We start from the raw sequence: 15167 nt of genomic DNA, 5'->3' as shown, positions 1-15167 counted from the left end.
TTACACGATGTGAAGAAAAGCTAAACGATTGTATTGCAATGGGCGCTGGTCGTTGTGATGTTGAACGCTAAATGATCGTGTACCTACGGGAGCTAAACGATGCATTCAAATGCTATACAATAGCACTAGCGATCGTTTAGCTTTTGCGTGGGAACTAAACGATACGTTGGATTTTCTATACGATGGAAATACACGATCAAGTAGATGCGGCGTGCGCTAAGCGATACAATGAAATGCTATGCGATAGCGTGAGTGATCGTCTAGATGTGGCACTAAGCGATTGTGTAGATGTGGTGCTAAGTGATGTGTTGAAGTTTCTAAACGATGGAACTAAATGATCGTTTAGCTACGATGCTGAACGACATGATGTGTTCTATACGATAGAGCTAAGCGATCGTTTAGCTGCGACGGACAATAAACGATGGCATGAAGCGCTAGGCGATGGTGTTAATCGATCGTTTAGTTCTACCCCAGAGTTAAACGATTGTTCTATGCGATAGTCAGATTACACTAAGCGATCGTGTACCTCTTCTCAACACAAGGCGATGGCATTAGACGGTTGCCTTCAATGCTACACAATCGACCGTAGCAAGACTTTGAGGTTGGATCTAGAGTAGTCGGTTCAACCGATTTTCTCAAGGTCCAATCTGGTTCAGCCTCAAAGGGTTTTTGGCTGGTCCAGTTCAGACTTTGTTGGTTTGGTATAGACTCATCCAGTCCGATTCAAGATGCTTGGGTTCGGTTTGGAGCAGTTCGAGTAGTTCAAAGATGGTTTTGAAGCTGTTTGTAATAGTTAGACTTTTGTTTGCTTGTTTATGCTAAAACTAAAACCATATCAGTCTGTATTTAATTATTTATGCATTTGATGTATGTTATAATTAAATAAATCTTGTATATGCATACAGTATGCCATTTAGATTTAAAATCCCACCATAGGAAGCATGTTACATGCATTGGAAGTATGTTGTAATTTGTTATAATATATAGTATGCATGTTAGGGTTTCTTGTATTTAATATAAGTGTTATATTAAATATTGAATGCCTTTATGTATTTTATGGATGTTTAGCATGTCTAAAGTTTTATAAGTTGTTATAAAATTGGGTTAGAGGTTTAAAATCCATAAACAACATTTGCATACTCACGTAGGTTGACCGCCTGTTTTAATAGTTAAAACTTATAAAACTCAGCTTACAAACTCAACCGGTATATAATCCTATTTAAGGCTGAGGTACTTAAGTTAACGATTTACGGAACACCTTCTACCTGGGGATTATGGCCGAATTATTGAGTGTTGGTAATTGGTTTTATGAGCATACATGAGTGATATGAGGTAATCAAATGGTTTATCACCTAGACATCGTAGGTTAAAATCCAATTATAAGAGTTATATTTGGATAAACCACATAGACTTAGGGTTGTTTTATTAGCCAAAAAGAACCTAAGTATAAATCTACCCAATAGAACACTTCAGTGGCAGTTTAATAACTTCTATATGATAGAGTTATTAGAAAACATCAGTGGGAGATTAATAACATATACGATACATTATTCTTAGCTCTCGCGTCTCTAAGAGTTCACAATCAAGATTTAAGTGGTACTTCGTGTCACCTTGAGAGTGACCTCCATACAGAAAGTATTTTTTAGCTTAAATCTAGATTTCGGTGAATAAGAGAAAGTTGTTCAAACATAAATTAGTCATTCGATAAATAGATTTCAACTGCCACATCTCCACATAATTTACATCGTGAGATTCATATGATGCTTCGTGTCACCCTGAGAGTGACCTCCATATGAAAAAGTATTTTGTATGAGTCAATAGCAAAGTAAACGGAGGAAGTAGTTCAAAGTAAGTGGGTGAAGGATTTGCTATAAAAGGTCATTAATGTCGGTTATCTTTAATATCGGTTTTAAACCAACATTTAAAAGGATGTACAATGTCGGTTTAAAACCGACATTAAATACAATCGACATTAAAGACCTTTTATAACACTATCTTTAATGTCAGTTGTCAATCGACATTAAAGCCCATAATTCTTTTAATGATCACCTTTCTCCTAGTTTTATCTTTCCTACGTGCACGTAGATTGGATTTTATCATCAGAATTTATATCTAGGACTTAACTCTAGTACCTTCACATCTAGTCCTTCAGTACTATACTATTCAAATCTAAGACTGTCCTTCAGTATCTTCTCATTTAGTCCTTCAGTACTGAGCTATTCATACTAATCTCATATCTAAGACTAAGCTCTAGTACCTTCTTATTTAGTCTTTCAGTAATGAGCTATTCGTTTTTTCTAAGGCACATTCTTATCTCTTTGTGACTTAGTTTCCCTAAAGCATTCAGTACTAACACATACTCATGATCATTGAAGTATATAACATAAACATAACATTAAAGAGAGATGTGTTACTTGGAAACGATTTGAGAATGGTTGTCATAAATAGCTTTCAGTAATCATGAATTGCTAAAACATTCATAAAGAATTTGCAATACATTTTAAAGCATTTAAAGTCCCTCACTGTCTTTGGCAATTCTCTTAATGTACTTCTCCTTTTGATGTCAAACCTGTGGACATCACAACGTATTCTATTCATTAGCATTGGCCCCCCTTTTAGGACAACATTCCATAATTAACTTACTTTGTTTTAGTGTTCAACCTTACCTTTCAATGCTAAGCTCACTGTGCGTCGAAAACTTAGCCAAATTCATAGGCCTCAACTTGACTAGGTAGCAAAAATCATTACCATGTGTCCATCGCATACATCCATTGCATGCTTTATGAGTTCAAGCCTCTTATGCGTCCAGGTGCGTTCAATGTTTCAGCACATGCTCATATAGCCCCTCGCACGACCTAATGTATAACTAGTTCTTGCGCCAATCGTTCAGCCCATGCGCCCATCTTGTGGCACATAAACGCATGCCCCATGCGTTCGTCCAATCGCTCGCCATATGCTTCAGCGAAACCTGGCGCTTAACACCTTGTATGCCTGCCTACACAGCCCGCTCACTCTGCCTGCACAGACCAACGTCCGCACAACACTCTAGCACTTATGGCTTCAGCATGCGTTACATGATCCAATGCATCCCAGCGCGTTCTAGCGCCAACTCATCCCTTGCACACAGCTCAATCCTCAACGCGTGCTTCAGCACCACCGTCTGGCCTTTCAAGCTGCTTGCTTGTTCATCCCAAGCAGTTACCTACTTGTTCAAGATTCTAGATTCAACTTTCAATTTGCATAATAAAATTTTCAAGCCTTTTCTCAAGAAATTTTCTTCTAAAAGCTTTCTCTAAAAAGCTTACCTTAAAATTTCAGCCTATAACTCCTTGTGGTTTGGCCGAATCCTCAAATCATCAAGACTGGCTTAAGCTTACCCGAGAGCTCGACCTTTGGCCAGATTCTTCAATCTCTAGCCCGATTTCTCTGGAATTCCTTTCCAACAATTCAACCTCAGCAACTAGACACATTCAGAGTTTGAATGACTCTGAAATCACTCACTTTGCACGAGTAAATTGCTCAAACACTCTCTTCAAAGTCAAGTTTCTCTTTTATACTAGCAGTTGAATGCTAACCCCTCAATGTCAAGCTGCCACCTCATCCTTAAAGAGATAAAAAAAAACCTAAGCATGACAGCTGACTTAGTTAGTTGTTCACTAAGCTGATCCTTTCCTCATAGTCAACAATGCAAGGATCGGCTCTCAAGCCAACACTCGCCACCACGTGGCCGCATGCCTCCTTCAAACAATGCATTGCCCAACCTTGGCCAACGTATAGCTCACCTTGAGGCTATCACGTCCCTCTTATGGTTGCATGCTTTAGACCAATGCATAGCTTAGTCTTAAACACATCATCAACCAACGTTAAGCCTTCCTTAACGCATGACCACCGGGTATCGCATGCCTCATGTGACTTGTGCCAAGACTGGCAACGCTTTCCAAGCAATCGCACAGTCCTCCACCGCAATCGCCTCATCGCATACTTCCTCGCTCCATCGTGTAGCTCTAGCGTACCCAGCTTCTTGTGTTCATCGCTGAACACTGGTTACACGCACGCCTAACCTCAATGCTTAGCCTTGCACTCATCGTGCAACTCAGCGCACTTCGTATACTTCATCGTCTAGCGCTTATCGTGTAGCCCATATGCCACTATGCGATCACCATCGTGCAACGCCACAATGTTCAGTGCCTATGCTTGCGCACAATCGAGTGTTTCCTTACTTGCGCCTGGCCCATCCTCGGTTCTCGATGGCCCTTCCTCGATACACGATCTCGCAAGCCTCAGCGCATCCCTTGCACACGTTTTCTAGGCTCAGCACTTGGCCTTGCGCCAATGCCCAGCATACCTTGCCCACATGCTCACTAACCTTGCAAGCCCATTGGCTGCCGCATGCCTTGTCAACACATCATGAAAGATCCATCAACTCACGCATTCATCCTTAGCTCCAACACATAGTTTGTCGTTGGCTTCAACACTCAGCCTCACACAACCTTTACAGGCCTTGGTTGCCATACATCCAATGCCTCATGCGTCAATGCTTCCCAACACCAACGCATGCCTACACTTGTCTTTTATACTTAGCCAATTTTTCACTTGTTAAACTATTTAAAACTCACCCGAGATTAAGTTTTTCCAACACTTAGAATTTTCTTCCTCCATCTTCCTACTTTCTTTACTTCCTTTCACAACTTTACCTTAACATATCCTTAGTCTTTACTTAGCAAGCCTATTACTTACTTATGTAGGAAAAATGGAGTATAGGGTTTACACTCAATCCTGAGCTAGCTATGAACTTCTGTTTATTCGGGATTATTCATTAATCTGCAGTGGTGAGAGTGACTCAACATCGCCGCTTAATAAGCCTCCCACTTTAAGGATGAAACCAGGTAGATAGGTGGAGACATAGCCCTATAAGATGGAATTTACTCCTACCAATTTCAAGATTAGCAGATAAGTTGTTCCCTTAAGTACTGACTCCTCATCTTGAACAAGGGGTCCCACCCTCTGTATGAGTGAGAGGGACTCGGTTTATTAGTAGGACCATAAACCAATTGTTCATTAATGGATCAATGGAGACTTAAGAAGCAAGATGTATTACAGGATTGACTTACTGATCATGGTTAAATAAAGTGGACAGAAATATATATAAAGTGAGGAGAGTGTAGCTATTAGGCTTTAGTGGAGTGACCCAATAGTTAACGAATGTTGATTAATTCGATTAGAATAGTTTAACCAATTAATCTCGGATAGTTGGAGTTCATGATTTGTAGGTCCATGAGGTTCTCCTACTAGCTCATAAACGGACTAAACTTTAGAATAGCCTGATGAGAGAACTTGAAATGTTCAAATTAGGTTTGAGAGAATTATTAGTTATTTACGATATAATTAAACGTTTAATTATCAAATTAAACTAAATTTGAGAGTTGAAAAATATTTGAATAGCATTTAAGTATTTTACATGAATAAAGATTCATGTTTGAGATTGGTGTATTGTTAATTTAATATTTGATATTAAAATAATTTAAATAATTTAATTGTTTAATTAATAAGAAAATTAACTCCTATAATTGATTTTGATTAATCAATTTTTGAATATTAACTATTTAATTAATATTTTAAAATTAAATTTCATTTTAAATATTGAAATAAATTATTTCATATAAAATTACTTTTAAAAGAAAAATCAATTTTAAAATGAAATTTATTAAAAGTGGGTTTTTCCAACCCATTACACCTTCAATTTCCACTCTCTCTATGGAAGTTTGGCGTCAAACTCACAGCAATGTGATTGCATGGTGAATTTGTTTAAAAACAAATTCAATTGACTGAGGTTTTTCTCCACGTAATTGAAATTTTGAGAAAGGGTTCTCTCCAAACTATTGACATAAAACTTAAAAATTCTCCAATTTCCCTTCAAAATTCACTCATTTTGGATGGTCTTCAAGCATTGGAGTTGAGATTTTTTTAAGCTGAATTTGGACCTTAGAGGAGGATTCTTCAACGGTATAGTTTTTTGGAACCCTATTTTCTAGAAGAATTAAAAAACATGCTTTAAATCCAAAACTAATGTAGTTAAAGTGCTCAATATCCTGAATTGCTTCCATATGTTGAATATCAATACCAACAATTGGTATCAGAGCATGATTTAAGCACTCAATTTATGTGAACACTTCAAAATTTCAGATTTTAATTTGTAGGTTTCTATGATTAACCAAACGAATGGGCCGATTCAGAATTTCCTAGGTTAAGCTTTTACTTAAATCCATTTTCCATTCAATTATGTTTTTACATTTAAGCCATTTAAATTTCTTTGCATACAATAATCTGAACCACCTGTTGTGACCATAGATTTCTTTGCTAACTTAGCATCATAGTCTCTGTGGCAAGCATCATACCCGTGTGTAATTGTCCCATGAAGATTTATGGATGTGTTTACCTCATCTAAAATTTGGCATCAACACCATATTAAACCTCAAACAATATATACATATTATATATATTATTCAAACATCAAACTGGCTCTAATATTTAGATCTACCAAACAATATTAAACAGCAAAGATGGTATATTAATAGTTGCTTTTATTTAAAAGATGGCATGAAGTATTTCAAACATTACAATCTCTAGTTGTTTATTGAAAACTTTATTTCTACTTATATCAATATCGATTCCAACTCTATCAGTTGAAGTTGACTGCATATTTAGGCTGTTTGTTTGGAAAGAAGAGGCCAAAGTGCTTCTCGAACTCAGGACTCTTTTGGTTCTCATCAAACATGGCAAAAATATAAGTCTCAATCGGCCTTTGAGGGCGTCTAGGAGTCCCTCTCTTAACATGTTGAATCAAATTGTTATTGTAAGTCCTCGCATTCTCGGTTGACGCAGCCGTTCCCCCGGCCGACGGCCACCCACTCTCTGATACCACAATCTCCAAACTGGACCCGCCGGCCTTCTCCAACGCTGCGTAAATTGCATCAACTATTGCATCAAACAAATTCTGGTAGCGAAGCTGGCCATCGGTGACCACTGTTGACTTCGCCGTGAAGAGGGCATAGTCTAAACGAATGTCCCTTGGGTTGCTAATGTAGCTGAAGAAAGGGTACAAGTTGACAAGCAATGGGGACCGATTGGCATTTAGAAACCTAATGATGGGGTTAAGTAGTGGCATCGCTTGGTTGTTGAAAGCGCCACTAGAAGGAGGGAATGACACACCGAGAAGGCCAGTGTCAATGGCAGTGGAAACTTTGATCTGATTAGCCAAGCCCCCATTGGAAAGTGCAGTTTGAATATTTTGCATCGCCGGGACAACGAACTGGGCAGCAGAACTAGAGGGTTGGACTTCGTTACCAACGGCGATGTACTTGAATCTCACGTTGCCGAAGCTTTTAACATTGTTTTGAACCCATGCATTGGCTTCACTCTGGCTCGAAGCGATTCTTTGAAGGTCGGAGTTGGGAAGGCCCAGCATGAGCTCGATGTTGGAGCCTCTAAGAGCATCAAGGGAAGCTCTATTTGGATCATAGAGTCTCATTCTTCTGATATTCCTTTGGTTGAAGAGATTCACCACTTCTCTTTGAGATGGAAGGTTGTTCCCAAGCTGTCCATAGCAAACTCCAATTTGTGCACCTACAACAACAGCCACAACAAAAGTTTAGTTACTCTCCATGAGTATAATGAATAAAAATTATAGTACTATGGGGAGCCAAAATTATGTCCCACTAAGAAAAATCATTCCCTCTTTTTTATTTCTCTAATTAATTATATATATTTTTCGAGAAATTATTTCAAATGATAAAACTGTTAAAAATATTTACAAGATATAGCAAAATTTTAGAACTATCAATACGTTGTTCTATCAGTTTATCAACGTCTATAATTGATAATTATAAAATTTTGCTATATTTTGTAAATATTTTTTTTTGTTCATTTTTTTATATTTGAAAACAGTCCTATATAAGTTTACCTGAAAAAAAATTATATCTCCAGTGGATTTTATAAAAATATATATATGTATATTATTTAATAATATGTAACTCGTGTACTACTATGATGTTAGCTTTATTTATGAGTCATATTAACGAGGTAATTAATTTGATGGACCACTAAAGCTCAAATATCCTAGAATTGGGAATTTAATATGGGTTTTCTATTTGTTTGATTAATTTTACAAGCTTATATTTTGTTTTAAATGATAAAAACGCTGAAAGTATTTTTAAGAATAATAAAATGTCATTATTTATTAGTGATAGGTCCCGATAGATTGCGATAGATATCTATCACAGACTTGTCTATGGCGATCTATCATTGATAGATTAGTATAATTTTGCTATATTTATAAATACGTTGGTTCATTTTCTTTATTTAAAAATAGTGCACAAAAATTAATGTAATGAAATCAATGAATAAAAATATTTATCTATTTTTTATTTTCCAAAAAATATTTATTAATACAAAAATGATTTTTTTTACCGTTCTTTTTTACAAACATTTTCAAATATGCTTTTTTCACTTGAGAATTTTCTTTATTTTTAATTTTCTCAAGAGAAAAAAAAAACATTTAAATGTTTAAAACAGTCCTTCCAAAACCATGTTTGTTTCCGAAGTTTTACCAAATTTTTAAAAGTAACTTTTAAAAATGAAAAACAAAACCTTACCAAGCGTCATGAAACAAATCTATTATCATTAACAATAATAACATAACAAAGCCATTATTGTCATTTGTCAAACAAAATGTTAAAAACTTATGCCATGTTAATACTCATTGATTTTTATTTTTTTGGGTACTTAGAGCAACTTTTTCATATATATAGTTTACAAAATTTTGCTAGAGTTTAAAAACAATTCTATAAGTAAGAGTAGTGTTTATAAGCTTAATTTTCGAAAATATAAATTTAACAATCAATCGATTAACAAGGTCTTAAGCTTTTGTATTGAAACTTTGGTAAGATTTAAAAAAAATTAATCAAACAACATTTTCAATAAGAAGAAAAAAAAAACAAATCGAGATTTATTAACACATAATTTACCTTTTTTTTTATTTAACATACAAGATCTTAAATTACCGATTGACTCAAAAGGTTCAGCTAATGAGTGAAGATACATTTAATTATAATATCTAACACAAAGTTAGATGCATTGGAGAAAGAATTACGAGAAATAGAGAAAAAAGAAAAAAGAAACAAATTGATAATACAATAATGCATGAGAGGAAGAGAGATACTTGTTAAATGTAGGTTTGGCAAAAGGAAGCCAAGAAGGAATAAGGAAATGATGGAATAAAAGTTTGCCATAGAAGAAGTTAGAAATGTTTGGAGTTTGTTTGTTGAGGATAATATTTGCTTATTAGCTTCCCCTTTTTATAGGCAAAAGAAATACTTTATTTACATTAAAAAATTCTTTACATTAAAAAAAAAAAAAAAAAAAGAAAGAAAGAAAAAGACTTCCTTGTTAGTAGACTTTGAATAGTCAATAAAACTTAATTATAATTGTAAATCATAAATTCCTAATTGACAAGCTGTCTAAAACTCCAATTTAATAATTAAAAGAAATGCTTACATAATTTTCTAAATGGGAGAGAAAAATAATTAATCTCTATTTTGTAATTTTCTTTTTTTAATTTTTTTACATCATATAGGATGGTGGAAGATGGATCCTCTAAATGATTTTTTTAGTTATACCAGAGAGGTGAAGATTTGAATCTCATACTTTTTTTCTTTATTACAATTGAAGGTAAAGGAATTCGAATCACAGATCGCATGGTTTCTAGCACGTTTAGATGTCAATTGAACTATGAATCTCATACTTCTTAATCAACGACATAAACCTTAACTAGATCATCTATGATTGACAAGTTGATAATGACAAAATATAATTGATAGAAGTTGTAATTTTTTTCCATGATACTTGTGAGTAACTTTACAATATTTGGTTGTCAAAAAAATCATAAGTTTTTAATATATCTTAAATTGAGTGGCACCAACTATATGAGATTTGAACTTTTTCTTTAAATTAAAATTTTTTAATTGAGATTCATGGAAGGATCAAAATACTAAATTTGTAACTTTTTTCATAAATGTTTTTAAAAAGCTTTAATGCATCTAAATGTTATGAAAGAGGTATTAAAATTAAATCAAATATAGAGAGAGAAATAATGAGATTTTCTTAGGGAATTTGAAATTTCAACTTGCACATTTTCTTTTTCATAATAATAATGATTTTGATAGATGAGGTTAGGCAACTATTTTTAGTCAAAGGCCACCATTAATTTTGTATTCATTTAACTTTTTTTTCTTATCAAACTAATTGTACTCTCCATTTTTTTAATTAATTAAAAATACTTTTCTTTTTAACTCTCAAAATATTATCTACTTTCATTCACAAAATTTTAGACCATTAATTAAATATTACAAATAGTTCGATTGGATAACATTTCAATAAAAAAATATATATATAATTTACATAAAATTTAACTTTGTTTTCCAGGAATATTATACTATCTAATTTCGAAGTTATTTTTGGAAAATAATAGTAAATGATAATTATAAAATAAAACAGGTATGAGCAAATAAACATAATTTTTAAAGATAAAATAGAATCATTCTATATTTTTCTGCATTACTTTACTTTTCGAACATACCTTTGAATTTTCAACATTGATTTCCATCTCTTCTTGCCCACAATTTATTTAACTTGTCTTTAATTTGATGGGACAAAAATGATATACGCAACTGTTTTAATGTTTATTTTCGTAATTCGATCAATATATGTTTTTTTTTTTTTTCCTTCTGGAAAGATTAAGGATTTCATTATATTGGACCTCAAGAACCATCATGATCTTGGGTAAAAAAAAAAGGACATGACCTTTATAAAAGATTAAGAGACCATTTAGGACAACGACTATCGTAATACTAAAATAACTACCACTTGCTACAATAAATACCATTTTGTTGTCCTCAATTAGCTATGGTTAATATTATTTGCTAAAGTAAACCCCCATGTTCTTAACCTTAAACACATAAAACAGGATCCGAGTTACCTACTGAACGAAATTTGCACGATTTTCATCCTGTTTTATGTTTTTAGATTTTCTGATTTCAGAGGATACTTGGTTGGCTGACAGTGTCGATTTTGTTTTCGAAAACCATTTCGAATTCTATGAGGGTGTGTATGTTTTTAATACCTCCAGATTTTGAGTTCAAAATTTTAAAATAGAAAATTATATTCAATAAGATAAAAACAATAACAAATATATTATTTCATGTTATTACTCAATTATTTTTATTAAATTACGTAGAATGCAATGTATTATATATTATATGATATTACAAAATAATAATTATATATAAATTTTAATATAAACAAGTTTATAAATTAATTATTAGTAATAACTTATATTCCATCAGTGGATAACTAAACTTAATTTTATTAGTCAAACACATATCTGAAGACATAAAATACAACTGTGTTTTCTTTGAATCCTTAGTTTTCAAGTTCTGTTTTCTGATTGCCTAACAAACCGGCCTTAAGGGAGTACAAGTTCAATCCATGGTGACCACTTATCTAGGACTTAATATCTATAAATTCTCTTGACACCCTTATAGAGACAGGCATATTATCCTATAAGATTAGCTGAAAATGCAGACAAATTGGACACTCACGGATACCAAAAGTAAAATTACATTATGCCTCAAGGGCAAGAGGTGGCCAATTGTCCCTTACAATAAAAAGATTAGAAACTCAATTAGGGAAATAACTAAAGCTGTTTAATTATATATAACTTTTAGAAACATTATGACTCAATTTATTTTACAATAGTTGTGCAAAAGATGGGAAGTACTTTACATAATTAATATTATTTCTCTTGATAATATCTTCCCTCCACAAATAATAATGTATCCAGAATTTCACTTAGAGCACAAATTTATACAAAGTTAGATGTTTAACAGATAAAATTATTCTAGATTTGTATCTATGCATAATTTCTAAATTTAAAAAAAATATCTAATAGATTCGTGAATTCTTGATTTTTGTGTGTAATAAATTCTTAAAATATCAATTTTTCATCCAATAGGTTTCTTACATTTTAAAAATGTTATGTTATACATTACATTATAATATATCTATTAACTAGAAATTTTAAAATTTAAAGTTGACACAAAAATATTTATTTTTTGTCCAGTAAAATGGTTAATTTTAAAACATTTTTAATATTTTTAGACCTTATTATATATAAAATTAAAAATTTATAGAATTAATACACATTATGATGAGACTTATTAAAGTCAAATATTAAAAAATCATTAGTTAAAATTTTCAAAATTTAGAGACTAAAAATATATGTTAGCGGGTTCAATGTACAAATTAGTTTCTAAAAATGGAAATTATCGTGCTCCTGCCAAGAATTGAAGCTTAGAGTTGAAGGTCGATTTACGTGCACCTCCCTAAGACTGTACATACGACATCCCTTGAGGGACATGCCTACTAGCTAGCTCCTTAATCGATCCACCTCTATATGTAAGATATGTATGATATGCACACACGCGGAAGGAAATTACATAGATAAAATACAAGTTTTTTTTTTTTTTTTTTTAAAGGAAAAGTACAACAATTAAATAGAATAGACCTAAAATAAAGCTCAAATGGAAATAAAAGAATAATATCTCTATATAACTAAAGTTCTGGAGTGTCAAATAAGATATTCAATGTATTTAAACATCTAAAATTGAAAAGAATAGATTAATTAATCAGTTTGTTTAAAGGTTGAAACTTTAGGAATCTAATAATCTCTGTAAAATTTAACACCACATCCATTCTCTATATTATAATGAACCCCTTTCATAAAAGGATGATCTTCTCCAAATAAGAGAGTATGATGGTTTGGTACTTGGTCTAGCTTCCAAAACATTGCAATCCTAAAAGTAAATGCCCTTAAGCAACTTAGCAATTAGAGAAGTAGGCTTCTTTTGCTGTAGGAGCTTAATTATAATGTAATGATCCGACCTTTTGAGTATTCAGACAAGGACCGTTACGATATATTGTACATTCTTATTCAAAACATTTTAACCATCATAACGTAATTCAATGAAAACATAAATAACCATTCTAAACTGAAATATTAATGTAATAATAAATCCAATAACCAAAACATTTAGTTTGGAACCCAAATAAAATGTTTACAAAGAAAATAATCCAAAGTAAATAAGTGAAAACATGTCATCTTCAAATGAAAGGAACAAGAATCATAAAAAAAAAAAAAAAAAAACATGTGCAGAAGCGTTTTCTAATAGCCCCATATGGTTCTATTGTGGATCCTTTATGTCCCTCACCAATCCATTTTTGTCATTGCCTGAAAAAAAAAAAACATAAAAGAGGAATTGATGAGTACAAAAATACCCAGTAAATGTCCTGCTACCGAGCTCTCTAGGTTACCTGTTAGCTAGTGTATCTAGGCACCGATGTACACCCTTCTCATTTAGTGACCCTGAAGGTTCACTTATCAATCATAAATGTGATCCCGAAGGAATGCGCATTAGTCATAATGTACAACTCGAAGGTACACAAATCAGTCGTAAACATGAACCTGAAGGAACATGCATCAGTCATAGTGTATAACGCGAAGGTTCACAAATCAATCATAAACATGAACCCAAAGGAACTTGCATCAGTCATAGTGTGTAACCCGAATGTCCACAAATCAATCATAAATATGCACATATAATGTCATGATATCGACCCAAAGGAGCACACCATTAGTCATATGTGTACACCTGCCTAGATAAGAAAAGTTAACAAGAACCATTTAAACTTAACATGCATCTGTTTTCATATAACTCTTGTGTTATATTTTACAATTGTTAATCTTAGGGGTAAAATTTTTCAATATACCATCAGTCAACAGTACATTCATCATGGTCAAAACAATCCAGTCCAATCAGTCAATGCCATTAAATTATGCAGTTCAATTAGTCATAAATTATCAGTCGAAACAGTTAGAATAATCAGTCAAATCAGTATCAAGAAACAGTCCAGGTAATCTTAAGTAAACAGTCCAAATGGTAGGGACGACTGGTTCGAAAGCAAACTAGTAGAAAGTTACTTACCTCAATATAAATAAATAAATAAATAAAAAAGCGAAATAATCATCCTCTTAGCTTGGTTCGGTTCTTGGATCAAGTCCCTATCAAAACCATAATCAAATTAAATTCCAAAATTAGGATCCACTTCAAAATTTACCAATCAACCCAAACACGAATTGATCCAATAAGTTCTTAATTCCAATAGACAACACTTTAAACCTCCCAATCAAAAATTAAAACCAACACTCCACCCACAACTTTGGGGGTATTCAAGATTCGTACAAAGAATCCCAAAACTTTTATCGAAACACCCAAAACTTACCCCAAAACTCAACCAAAGTCCCAAAATTTGATCCTCAACGTGGCTGTACAGTGGCTCAAAAACATCCCAAAATAGCAACCTAACATCCGAAATAATATGGGCATTAATGGATCAGGACCAACGGTTAGTGGGCATAAAAAAAAATCCTTAAGATACCAATCAAAATAAATTAGATCTTATCCAAACATCTATCTTGAACTGGATGGAATGAACATCCACACAGTGGAAGCAATCAAAATCAATAAACACTCTAATTATACTTAATTTGAGTTCTAAAGGATGCAAGAAAACAACTTTTCAAAAAGAGGATTTTAGAACTTGTACCTTTTGAAGAATTCCACGAAATCCAAGCTGCTCTTCACGAATTTGACCTTCAAATCAACAGTAGACCACCAAAAGTGTCTTCTCCACTATTCTCAACCTTGGATTTGAGTGGTGGAACTCAAAATATAAGTTAATTGAGTAAGGTAATGGAGAGTGTTTGAGAGAGAGAGAGATTCTACAAAATTTCCCAAATTCCAGTAGCCTCCTCCTCCTCCTTCAGAAATTCGAAGCTTTTATGTATCATATACATGCAAGCACTATAGGTAGCAGCCATATAACACTTCAATTTGCAACATGGAGGTGGGCTTAGGTGTTGATTTTGAATTTTTCCATCCATTTTCAATTTTATTTTGATTTAATTCAAAGTTAAACCAATTCCAAAATTCAATTTCTAAAACAATTGAAAATTGAAAATTAATTTGATTTTATTTAATTAAATAGATTTAATA

At 33.0% G+C, this 15167-nt stretch overlaps 1 protein-coding gene across 1 annotated transcript; it reads right to left on the bottom strand.

Annotated features, from left to right (window-relative positions):
- Positions 1–6561: 6561 nt before the first annotated feature.
- Positions 6562–9344, bottom strand: LOC120069162 (glucan endo-1,3-beta-glucosidase, basic isoform-like). The gene is made up of 2 exons (XM_039020836.2): positions 9218–9344; positions 6562–7623 (listed from the first exon to the last, which is right to left on the bottom strand). The coding sequence occupies exons 1-2, from the start codon at positions 9285–9287 to the stop codon at positions 6680–6682; spliced, it is 1014 nt and encodes a 337-aa protein (XP_038876764.1). The 5' UTR covers positions 9288–9344; the 3' UTR covers positions 6562–6679.
- Positions 9345–15167: the final 5823 nt, after the last annotated feature.

The sequence above is a fragment of the Benincasa hispida genome, chromosome 2 (assembly GCF_027475165.1).
Source record: "Benincasa hispida cultivar pf3 chromosome 2, pf3_genome.v1.1, whole genome shotgun sequence".
In the NCBI taxonomy this organism is placed as follows: Eukaryota; Viridiplantae; Streptophyta; class Magnoliopsida; order Cucurbitales; family Cucurbitaceae; genus Benincasa; species Benincasa hispida.
The sequence above is the reverse complement of the archived record's forward strand: the minus strand, read 5'-3'. Positions and strand labels throughout refer to the sequence as shown.